At 39.9% G+C, this 12,479-nt stretch overlaps 1 protein-coding gene across 1 annotated transcript in view; it reads right to left on the reverse strand.

Moving 5' to 3' along the window:
- Nucleotides 1-12,479, reverse strand: part of ube2j1 (ubiquitin-conjugating enzyme E2, J1) — a 37,065-nt gene continuing 24,586 nt past the window's right edge. Inside the window, 1 exon segment of the mRNA XM_051937057.1 lies at nt 1-3,782. Coding sequence (XP_051793017.1) covers nt 3,477-3,782 — 306 coding nt within the window. The 3' untranslated portion in view covers nt 1-3,476.

Here is a 12,479-nt window from a genome sequence, read left to right on the forward strand (position 1 = left end):
CACATTCTTTCATTTAGGTGATTTATTTTTCTGTTTATATCCCAGTATACCAGCCGTGGGCACAATGACTGAAGAGACAGATATGGAGAGAGTCCAATAGCATGGATATTCATATATGAAAAAACAAAAATCTCTGCTGTCTTCAAGTATGAACTGAACACCCACAGGTATAAGATGTTGCTCAGGTAGGACAGAAACACCAGACAGGTTTGTTCCCCCTCAACAGGTAGACCGCTGCTGCGACTACCTCTCAGCTATCTGTATGCTGCCAAGTTGCTGTACATGTCAAAAAGCCGTCAGCTGTGATGTGCAAAGAATGAATTTAAATTGCTTCCCTGTTCCTGTGAGTCTCATCAGACAGATAACCCTCTACTCAAAGTATATCAAAGAGGGTGAACGTTAGAGAGGGTTTGGGTCTATTTATACAAGCAGAAGGGAGAATAAAAAAGACTGTTCGCATACAGCTTCAGAGAATGCAAGACAAACAAGAGATTAATGCACAGGGACCTGGTGTGAATACCATGAAAACGGCAGAGGAGACGGGGAGAGGAGCAGTGACGGAGGAGAGATTCAAATGAATGGGATTGCAGTGTCCACAGAAAAATGAGTCCCCAATGGAAACAAATCAAATCTGCTGAAGGCGTGAGAGCGGGAATCCGACGGAGGATGTACTGTTAGAAGCAAGCACGCAGTCGCAGGTTTGGCAGACTTTCTGAAAGCCCCGTCTTGTTTAGTGGTGCGAATAATCCCTAAAATTATCTCACCAGTAAACGTTGCCATGGCAATAACAGTTCAAAGCACTCTGCCCCGATGCTGTTCTTCAGTAAACACGTCGCATTCAACAGATCCTGGATCAGTAAACTCATTCCCTTAGCACGACTGCTGAGAATTATTTACACTGCAGGCTGTGTTTTGGGGGCAGCACAGCAACCAGTGTGAGCTGTGCACTCCAACACTTTGGTATGTATGTGAAGATAAAATTTTTTACTCGCGCTTGTCGCAGCTGGAAGTTCCTTTTAATCTTCTGAACCCCAAGTTTCTGAGCCATTTTTCTGTTTAGGCTCATTTTTCATTCCAACATAAAGTCCTTCACCTTTATGGAAACAAGACAGCCACAGCTAGAAGCAGAGAGAACTTAAATATGTCTTTTGTGCTATATGCCAACCTTACATAACTGTAATTGGAAAAAGAAAATTAAAATCGAACTTGTTTGATTACTTTTTTCCCTTGAAAAAAATTGGAATCACCCTATACAACATTTTCCCATGTGCCCACAGGTGTTACCAAGGCAGACAAAATAAGCAGTACCTCTATGAACTATAGATGTTTTACCATATAGATTGTTAAATTTGTTTTCCTACTTGCTACCTACCTGCTCTCTGTAAACAAAGCCTGCAGTTCAGCTGAAAAGTGGCTGAAATTGGGTCACTTGACTGTCGGTCACAGCAGTCAATAATGGCATTATATGTGAGCCGAGAAGCACAGAATTTTACAGAATCTGATAAGAAGACACTGCTTCTTTTCCCAAATTTTAAAATCAGACATGTAGACAAAAGGAATTTTGATCAAATATATTTTTTTTTCTCAGAACAGCATGCTACAGATGCTTAGTTTGCCGACTGTCAAGAGGTTGGAAATCTGACGGCTGTTTCAACCGCTTCTATCTATCAGCAATTTTGGTCATTTTTCTAAAAAAAATAAAATGTCCTTCAATCCCACGACTGGCTTTTGGAGTTCACAGGATTAAAATGAAGCAGCACGAAGCAGCTCATATTGTGTGGACAGAACCACATTCTGTCTGGTGCTACGTCCCTACGCTTTAGCAATTTAATCGTTCTGTCAACAAGCAATTCCAATAAATACATGCTGAAAATCATGAATAAACTAGTTTAATTACACACTCCCAACAATAGATGTATTTGAAACGTTTTTAAATAGGAAAGTTTAACATGATTATATGTTACACGGTATTCTGAGGCCACATTAAAAGCATACTTAATCAATTTAGCGAAACGCTCCTGCAATTCTGTCGAACCTGTAATGGAGAGTTGAAGAAGAGCGCCACGCTTGATTATTGTTTGCTCCACACACATAATGACATAGATTTATTTTTTCCCAGACAAAACATATTTGTTCTGCTCAAAACTAGCTGCATGTGTCTGCTTGGATTTGAAACTTTAGTCTCTTCCATATGTGGACCCCTGACTGCAGCAACAACAGATCCGACTTCACTCAGCATCCTCTGGAGACACAACAGGCTTTATGCTACTGTTTCCAAACATGTGGCAGCTCTCCCCAACACCTGGAAACACTAGGATATGTAGAATCCTTTAATGCAAGACTCAGGAGGTGCTGTCAGCATACTGTCACACTTGTACAAGAAAACATTATTATCAGCCAATATTCAAGTCTCAAGTAGGAGTGAGAGCTGAGCTTCTGTTGAGGATATCTGACAATACATATGTTTCTGCAGATGATCTGTGTTAGAATTTGTGACTTAACTTGATTACTAACTTGTTTGAGGTGAGATGTAACATTTCTGCAACAGAATTCCTGCAATGATCACAGGACATGTGCACGACGAATATTGGTAAATCCCTCTGCACGTATCTATAAATGAATATGGATGATTCTTACAGTAATCCATTAATGTTCTACGCTGTATGTAAAGCTTCTACTTCAGTCCATTAAATCCCAGCAGCCATCTGAAGGCAGCAGTGACATGTGTTGATAAATCTGCAGCCTCTGATTTGAAAGCTTCTGCAACACACACCTCTACACAGATGACACCGGTCAGCATTCTGTCTGCGGTGGATTACTCATTAATCCTGTGCATCCCTGCCTCCTTTCCAACAGTCAATTACAACATGATTGGTTACAGCTTGAGAGACCCTAGAATGTAGACTGAAGAGACTCACTGCGGTCGCTGCTCTCACGCTGTTAAAGCAGAGTCCAGCACTGCGTGTTGTTACTGAGCTGACCTGGCAGGAAGTTAAAACACACGAAAAAATCATTATAGCACATGCACTCGGTGCAGATGCTTCCATGATTTAATAATTAGACTGAGACAACAATCCCCCCCATAACTGCACGTTGTTGTCATGTTATATTAAAGTTTTAATTAAATAAGGGGAACAAGCGGCCGCCCTAGGATAGGCAACAATTATATGGGAGAGGACATGTGGTGTGTGTGGCTGCTGAACTCATCACAAACAACAAAGGTTCCCGTTCTTAAAAATGCATGACGCTCTGGAGAGTAAAATTCACATTGATTAAAAGACACCCTGGAGGTGTTGTGGTGAGTGGAGCGCCTCCTCTGCAGGAATGAAAGTTCCCCCTCAGTGGAGACCGAACCCTCTGCTGACGAGCAGGGAGGGCAGAAAGTCAGTGTTAGCCACTGCCTCTGCTCTGGTTCCTCTTCAGCCGGTCACAGTTCTGTAGGGGCGCTAGCAGAAGGGCTCGACTCGGGGTTAAGGTCACAAATCATAGTCGAACTTGTACTCGTGCGCCAGATAGATCCTGCGGAAGATGAGCGCGGCCAGAGCTAGAGTGAGCACTACGATGAGGACTGCCGAGCCAGCGTGGCTCTCGTCCTGAGGCTGGCGAGCAGCCGGGGCGAAAGCCGGTCTGCTGGCTGCTGGCTCTCTGCCGTCTCTCTGGCCCTGCTCCCTGTGCTGCTGGGAGCGCCGCTGCCGGGGGCTGAGAGGACGATCGGAGCTGCTGGTGGTGGTGGTGGTGGAGGTCCGGTGTTCAGCTACACCTGTGGCTGGAGACGCCTCTGCCTGTGGAGGAGGACGGCATTGAGAGGATTACAAAACTTGGCAAAAATAATTAGTAATCAGTTCGACTCTCTGTCCTCTGGAGCTGCTGTGTTGTGTTCAGGTTGTGCTACAGCTACACTCTGCTGCAGCTCTTCTCTCCTCTGGAAACATTTCAGAAGCAGAGTGTTTGTTCTTCAGCAGCCACATTTCTAATAATAGCTTTGCTGTTTTGCCAACATACACGCATAAATACATGTCTGCAGCTCATTTATTTTAGAGGCCTCTTCCACTACAGGAAGTCAGCCACCTGCAGCTGAACTTTAAACTGTTGTCTTGGGCTTTGGTTTTGTTTACACTGTCCTCTGCCCTCTTTGGAGGCAACAGCCAAGAGCAAAGTTATAGAGGTGATACTAAATCCAGTTCTTGGTACTCACAGGGTTAGAGGTTAGGTTACGGGCTGGCAGGGCTTTTGCCTGCAGTCGGTCAAGCAGATGTTACACATAATATGTCAAACAGATGCGTTGTGACATCTCCGCTACAACGAACACATGTACGCACAGCAGTCACCACCATTTCACCTCTGTGTGTTCTAATGAGGAACAATACACACATGCACTTTCCAGTTTATAGAATAAATTGGAAAAGTAAAGCACAGGAATCATTCAGTTATTGTAGAAGAAAGCATCTTTAGATGTGTGTAAGAGATGCCACGTGGCTGTCATTTACTCAGTTATTAGCTTATTGCCTTACCTACTTTGTCTTTCATCTGTAACGTATTTCTCTGAACCGTCTATGTAGAGTAGCACACATCCATCCTAAGCCAGTAAAGCTATAATTCTGTATTTTTCTATCCATTTCAGCCTCCTGACCTCAGTTGGGGTGCATAAATCGCATGCAAAAGCAGCTTTCATGATCACTCCTTTTACGTGTCAGCGTAGGCGATCGCACAGCGCCTCTCATTAAACTGTGTTTATGCTGATTCTGTCACACAGTGAAATCAGCAGTGAAGCTAACACCTTGGAAATGACTGCAGGCTAAAAGAACTTAGCCACTTGTGGACAACGATCATAAGACTACAAAAGAATGTGCCATTTTGATAACTGACATCCATTCTTTAAACCAAAAATTCACTGGTTTAAGTTTCTTAAATGTGAGTATTTCTGTTTGTTTTAGTCTTCTGTGGTGGCAGACTGACTATCTTTGAATTGTTGGTTGCACAAAAACAGACAATGAAGTTCTCTGAACCAGTAAGGAGTTTATTTCACAATTTCCTGACATTTTCCTGTCCAAATAACTAATTAATTGAGAAAATAGAAAAGAAAAAAGCTGTTTCAAACATGTAGCAAATATTGGCAAAGAAAACAGCACAAATTACAAAAAAAAATCCTCCATTTGTGCCTATTTGTGTTATTTATGTTCACACCTCCAGTAATCAAGTGGCACTTCTACAGTTGAGAGCTGAATTTAAAGAAGAGAAAGTGGAGCAGCATCAGTTGCTGCTTATTAGTGATGAGGCAAACAGTTTATTGGAAGCAAACTTTTATTTTGATGCCTTTTGCACATCTTATTGATCTGGATTTACATAAATAGTTTTGAAGTCAACAGGTGGTGAGCTGAACTGTTTAAGAAAGCTGAACTCTGATTGAGGACAAACTAATCATTCACTGAAACCACGCGTCATTAAGCTTCACAAGAACAGACGCTCATTGGTGTTTTCAGTAGCGTAAATAATTACTGCTAAACATGTACAACAACTTCTCAATAAACAAAATAAACAACTACCTGTCAATGCATGACTAAAAAGGAGCAGGAAGGCCCTTCCCCTTTATTATATCTCAAATATTCTCCTCGATGTACACGACCGTTCAAACGTTTGGGGTCACCCAGACAATTTCATGTTTTCCACGAAAACTGACACTTTTATTCATGTGCTAACATAACTGCACAAGGGTTTTCTAATCATCAATGAGCCTTTCAACACCATTAGCTAACACAATGTAGCATTAGAACACAGGAGTGATGGTTGCTGAAAATGTTCCTCTGTACCTCTATGTGGATATTCCATTAAAAATCATCTGTTTCCAGCTACAATAGTCATTTACCACATTAACAATGTCTAAATTACATTTCTGATTAATTTAATGTTATCTTCATTGAAAAAAAACTTTTCTTTCAACATTAAGGACATTTCTAAGTGACCCTAAACTTTTGAAGGTAGTGTATATCCTTGATACATATGCATTATCAAAATGTAGTTTCCAATCCAACAATAATGCGAATCACAGTCCTAAATGTAAGCAAACCCCTTCCCCATCCCTCTATCTTCCACATCTTTCTGAACTGATTTATTCTTCTGCTTTGCTTGACATCTAACATCGCAGCCATTTCACAAATTCACACTACAAATTGAAATACACATACGCTTCAAAGTGCTATTTCAGTGCTATTTCCCCCCCCCCAAATTCTATTTTCCTCTTTCTCTACCTGAAAACATGATTTGTCCGTTGGCAGGAAGTAAATTATATCCTACTTTGTGCAGTCTCAGATTCCACGAGGAAGAAAATGCTAGAAGTGCTCTCATAATCCTGCATTGTTTACTAACCTTATAGCTGATTTTTTTTATAGCATGCATAATGGTTTGTAAGATGCTTTTGTGCCTATCACCAGACACCTCTGCACAGTAATTTAGATATGCTAATATGGGTGAGCAATACAGAGAGCACAATGCTTTATGATTCAGGATGGATCTTGTTTTTGCCAGAACTGCATCGCTCCAGGCCAATTTTCCACATATACTGCCTACATGAGGCTTCCAGAAGATTTTGTGGTCTAATATCGAACTCAAGAAATCTATTTTCATATGTTTGCTCGACTTTAACATTGTCTCGCATAACTTGTATGTGAGTGCTTACTACTTAACTTAATTTACATATTTTAAATCTATAAACACTCTCAGTACATGCTTCTATTTATCAATACAATTTTACTGTTTTTTTTGGTGATAAAAATATAGATCTGTCTGATTGAAAGGCATGCTGACTGTCAGTAAAGATGTCACACTTTGGAACTTTACTGTCTAACCCCTTTACAACATCTTGAAGAATTGGAAAAGTAACAGTACAGGCCTGTTATTAGTAAAACAATGTCTATCCCCAGCTGTTTGTAATCACATAACTTTGGTAATTTATTTTTTGCATGTAAATGTGCTAGTTTAAAAATGTAAATGAGTTATTTTATGATACTGTCAATGACTTTCTTGATTATTAATTTAATTGCATTCAGCAGATGTTTTCTTCTTACAGTTATTAACTATTTCAATAATTTATTTTTCTTCTACTGCACTAACGATTATTGAACTCAGATTTCTGCCCCCCATAATCACAAACAATTCACCCCCTTCTGTTGTCTCCGGATCATTAGAAAATATAAAATAGTTAATCAATATTAGAAATTCCATTAATTGCACCCCTGCTTGGCATTAATGTGCTTAGACACACAGATGCACAAAGGCTGCCAGCACAAGTAGTGCATACATACAGAAAAATGAACCCTGTGAGCACATTTTTACAAAGTTGTGTTTGCCGTCACTAGAGGCTTTCCTTTTCTGCTTTTTCGTCGAAATTTGTAATTCATGAGCTCCGTGGATCAGCACATTAAAAACTAAAACTCTCATTCATCACCATCAATACTTGGTCTTCGAGTTAGTTAAAGATAAAGTTAGGAATCTCCTGTTCATTTAAAGTGAAAAGTGCAGATAGCATGAGTCTCTTGAGGGCAGGGAGGCTGTGAGGGAGATGACTAACCAATGAGCAGTGCTGATGGCCTCAGCTTTTGCACAGGAAACATACATTTCACCCAATTAGAGGATGGCTGGAGGGAGCCTGGAGAAAGTAGGGGGAGTGGGGAGGCAGTAAACAGTGCACAGTCATCATACATCCCCCTGTATTCTGTACAGCAGCGAGGGATACCGTGGGCCAGCCTGTCTCATTCTGGAGTTCGAAGTCTTTTCCCTCCAACTCCAGCAGCAGATGGTGAGTACTATTTCTGACGTGGCCCCCCTCAGTATATCCAAATACAGAAACCCTGATCTAAGTTGACCCTCCTCTCTGCTCCTTCAGCCTCTGCCTGTCGCTGTGATTCTGTGGGTAGCAGCTGGCGACAAAATCAATCCTCTTAGGCAACAAAGCTCACCCATATCATCAGAATTGGTGGAGAGAAGCAGTGGAAACACAGGCTTCAAGCTACCATAGCGCATCCGCTATGATGTTCAGGGAGAAAAGTGATGTCTAGCTGTTTGATTTCACACACTAACTCAGTGCAACCAATATAGCTGTCACGCAGAATCCTATCTGTGCATACACATGGAAATGGAGCTCGGTAGGATGTCAGCAGGTGATGAAGCTTGCCACCAATTAAGAGGAATGCCGTGAAAATTGGGAAATTGACTGCACATAGACGGCACCGTACAATCTCGTGGTTGTACACTGTGGAGCTCCAGAACATTCACTACTCTATCCAACATTTTGGAGATGAAATGGACTGAAAAACAAGGCTGAAAATGCTGAAGAAATGTCTGATTTTTTTTTTTTTAACAGGGGAGAAACAACTAGCGCCCAAAAATCCCTATTGTCTGCAATAGTCAGTTCACAAAGTAATTAAACCCCTACGGCTTGAACACACTTTAATGTGTTCAAGATAACATTTGTAATTGGATGAAGTGATATATATTTTCAATCAATGTGAAAAGATGTTTTCGAATTCAATAAAAAAGGAAATCTTACTTTTTGAGTGGCAATGCTACAAAAGATTAATCAGGGCTATTTTATGGTAGATTTGAATTATTATTCACTTTTTGGTGACATATCTTCCTGTGGCTGCTATTCAGAGGGATCTACTAGCAGGAATTAAATATAATAGTGGTATTCTGTTGGCTGCAATCTGTTAACCTCACTGCTAGATGCTACTAATTCTACCGAAATCAATTTCATCGTGATATTTATTAGCTTTACTTAAACTGCCTGAATTTTTACACATAAAAGGAACAAGTCTCTTCTGATATGTTCAGTGAACTTGAGAGAATGTTAAGCCTCTTCATATTTGGATTTGATGAATGCTTGACAAGAATTACTCGTTTCTCTTTTCCTCCCTGCTCTCTTCAAAAAAAAAAAACATCTTGAGTGGTGACGGCCCTCCGAGCATCAGAGCTCTTGTTTCTTTATTGCTCACAAATCAAACGGATTTATGTCACAGTGTCTCCTTTACAGCAATTACTGGAATAAAAGTGGTGGTATTACTTACACCAGTGTTTTGTAAGTCAAAAGATCAGCTGTCAGAGAGACTCAGTTTTTGTTTCATTCTTCCTCTGGTCATGTGTGAGTCACCCACAGTGGCTCTGATATGCAACAACGCAATGCAGTCTTGGCATCAGAGTGTGGGTATTGCTCAGAAGGGAAAATTTCCCGCTGTTTGGCATTAGCCTGCAAATCACACACACTTCACATTACTGTTGGCAATTTTCCAAAACATAATCCAGAGGATAATTCCAATTCATTACAACCTGGGTTGTATCTTCTTGTTCTGGCCATCTTTTCCACGAGGAATGAATACATTGTACTCAACAAAGTCGTAAATGCTGATATCCGCGAATAGAACATTCTTACAACCAGAATTGCTGCCTCAAGGTTGTATTCCTTTAACAACTAGTCAAGTTTCAGTTCACATCCACGTCTGAACAGATCTGACATTTTGAATTTAAAATGTGATCCATTCATCATTTTATCCTGTTAGACATTTTTGTGATTTTTTTTCATAATTAATCTGTGAATTTTTGAGTCATGGCCCAGTAGAATTACCACCTTGCAGATGTACGCATCTGTCAAAGAATGAAGTTGAAGTTTGCATTCCTGTCTGTTTCGGCTCATAGAATATGTAGGGAAGACTTTGAAGGCATGCATTATGAGGGAGATTTTGTAGAACACTATATCACAGCAATGTTGACTCTCAATTTTCTAGATATGAAATTGCACCACTTCATCCTGTTCAACATTTGTTCAGACCTTGTCCTAATTACCTGTTACCACTAATTAATCAGCTGAGAAAAGTGAAAATTTGTGCTAAATTCTGACATTAAAAAAAGGTATGCTGGGTCAAGAAACATGAGCAGACAGATTATGAACAAGTTAGCAATCAATCTTGATATAAAACACTATATCTGAAGGTAAATCTGCACACAGTTCCAAATATGACACTTTACAGGAAAACTGTGACGGAAGATACTGTGACACAATAAAAAGATGCAATGCTACAAATGCAAACCCTATTTGCACTGGTCTAGTATTATTTGGGGGCAGGGCCGACCCAAGCCTTCAGTGGGCCCTAAGCAAAATTTACCTTGGGGGCCCCACATGAACAACTTCAGTGCAAAATCTGAATATATGTCAACAGTGTTTCCCCTTGGTTGAAATGGCTGTGAGGTGGTGGGTTGCGCCAGAGGTGCGAAGCAACTAGGGGGGTCCGGGGGCATGCCCCCCCGTAAAAATTTTGAAAATCAAGATGCAAAATGGGGCATTCTGGCACAATTTGGAGCACATTTTGTTGTATTTGTAGCCATTTCCAAAAACTAAATTAAATAAAATTTTCATGTTTCTTTTCTAAAAATTAGTGATAGGGAGAAAATATGACAAATATAAACCCACTTGTCCTTGCGATCAAAACATGTCAACTAGTCCAGTCTATTATATTCTGGTCAGATTTCCACAAGCCATTCCAAAATGCCACATCAGTTCTTATTACAAATTTGAAAAAGATGACAAAGGACTTGAATCTGGAATCAAGTGGTGACTTTTACTTTTTTTCTAAAAAACAACTACATGTTAGGTACCAAATTCATTTTTATTTATAATAAAAAGGTTATGTCATGACCTTCATTTTACTTAAAAATGTGAAAGAAAACTTCAACTCTGGGTTAACAACTGGTTTTCTGAAGGAGTTAGTTCTGTTTTCAAAACTGTTACCTTTATGAACACAGAACTAGAATTTGAACACCATGCAGGAAATCATACTGGCAGTAATTTTTAAGCCCCAAAATTATAATTCATAGCATGTATTTCAGCAGTTTTTATGCTTTTACTTTACATCAAATGCTTCTTTATTTTCACTTCACTGAATTACTTTTACATTTATTGGGGCAAATTTTGACCCAATTTACTTTTACTCAAGTAATGTAATCAAGTTCTTTGATCATTACTGACTATGTTGATGTTGGAAGTTCATTTAGATGTTTTCTTTAAAGTTTCATTTATCTTTTAACAGAAATTACCTGTAAGGTTGCTTAGCTTACTTTTTATCACAAATGATTGTAAAACAGAGTATAAAAGTACAGATTGGCATGCCAGGAAATCATATTTTCATATTTGAAAAGGCACATGACATGTTTATATTATTATACATGGAAGATCTTTTCCAAAAGGACAATTCAAAATATTTTGATTTTATAACATACATAAAAAAACAAGTTCTCTATTGCAGTGGTTCTCAACCCTGTTCCTCAGGACCCCATGTCCTGCATGTTTTAGATGCTTCCCTGCTCCAACACACCTGATTCAAATGATCAGCTCGTCATCAGGCTTCTGCAGAGGCTTGATGACGAGCTGATCATTTGAATCAGGTGTGTTGGAGCAGGGAAGCATCTAAAACATGCAGGACAGTGGGTGCTGAGGAACAGGGTTGAGAACCACTGCTCTAGAACACTAAAATCTTTGCTTTCTTTTTGCTTTTTCTGCTCTATTTCTCTTTTCATCTGTATGTAATAATGAACCCGCAAATGTGAGTCGCGCTGTGTACGTTAAAGTCGTGTATAGAGAACGGAAGGATGGATATTGGTTGTTTGTTGGACAAATGTGTTTATATTACCCGCTGTGGTAATCACATCTGAAAGTGGTTTATACCGGCGGATTCGTGAGAATTTAAGCTTTCCATCGGTGTATAATGTTTCTATCATCGAGTTGACAGTGTCGTTCTATTTTGAAAAATGCTTATGTAAATATTAAAACGGCCCGCCCGCCGGCCGCTGAACCTTAACGAGTTTTAATTCCGGTTATGTTTAGAGTCGAGGATTTCGATCATTTTGGGTTAAGTGAAGAGATTTGTTATATATTAAAGGTTAGAAAATGTAATTGCAATTACCAAATATCCAACCGGAGGAGAAAAAGGCACCGTGGCAAACAAGACTCAGACTGAGCCCTAAACTTGCGATGCTCGCAACACTTATCAAAAACAAAAAAGTCCTACAACCTACCTTTATCCTTGTTTTTCTTTTCCTGCTCCTCCAACCGTTTTCTCTTTCTTTTTTGTGCCCCTGAGAGGTACATTTTCTTGGACGGCAACATTTCTGTTTGCTTCTGTCCGCCATTGAGCAATGACACTGTCACTGAACTTGCGCAGCCCCTAAGGTATTCTGCCGCAGGAGTAACTAGGTCCACTTATTGAAAAATTAGAAAATTATACCAAAATTATTGTTGTACAACCCGGAACAATGGTTATTCATTGTTTTGTTTTGTTTTTTTTCTAATTTTTTTTACAATTACACTTGCTTTTTATTAAGGACTCTGGTGGGCCCCCTGGTGGTGGTGGGCCCTAAGCAACCACTTAACTCGCTTATGCCTTGGGCCGGCTCTGTTTGGTGGCCTCATGCATCTGATATTATCTGAAGATATATCA

The sequence above is a fragment of the Acanthochromis polyacanthus genome, chromosome 16 (assembly GCF_021347895.1).
Source record: "Acanthochromis polyacanthus isolate Apoly-LR-REF ecotype Palm Island chromosome 16, KAUST_Apoly_ChrSc, whole genome shotgun sequence".
Lineage (NCBI taxonomy): Eukaryota > Metazoa > Chordata > Actinopteri > Pomacentridae > Acanthochromis > Acanthochromis polyacanthus.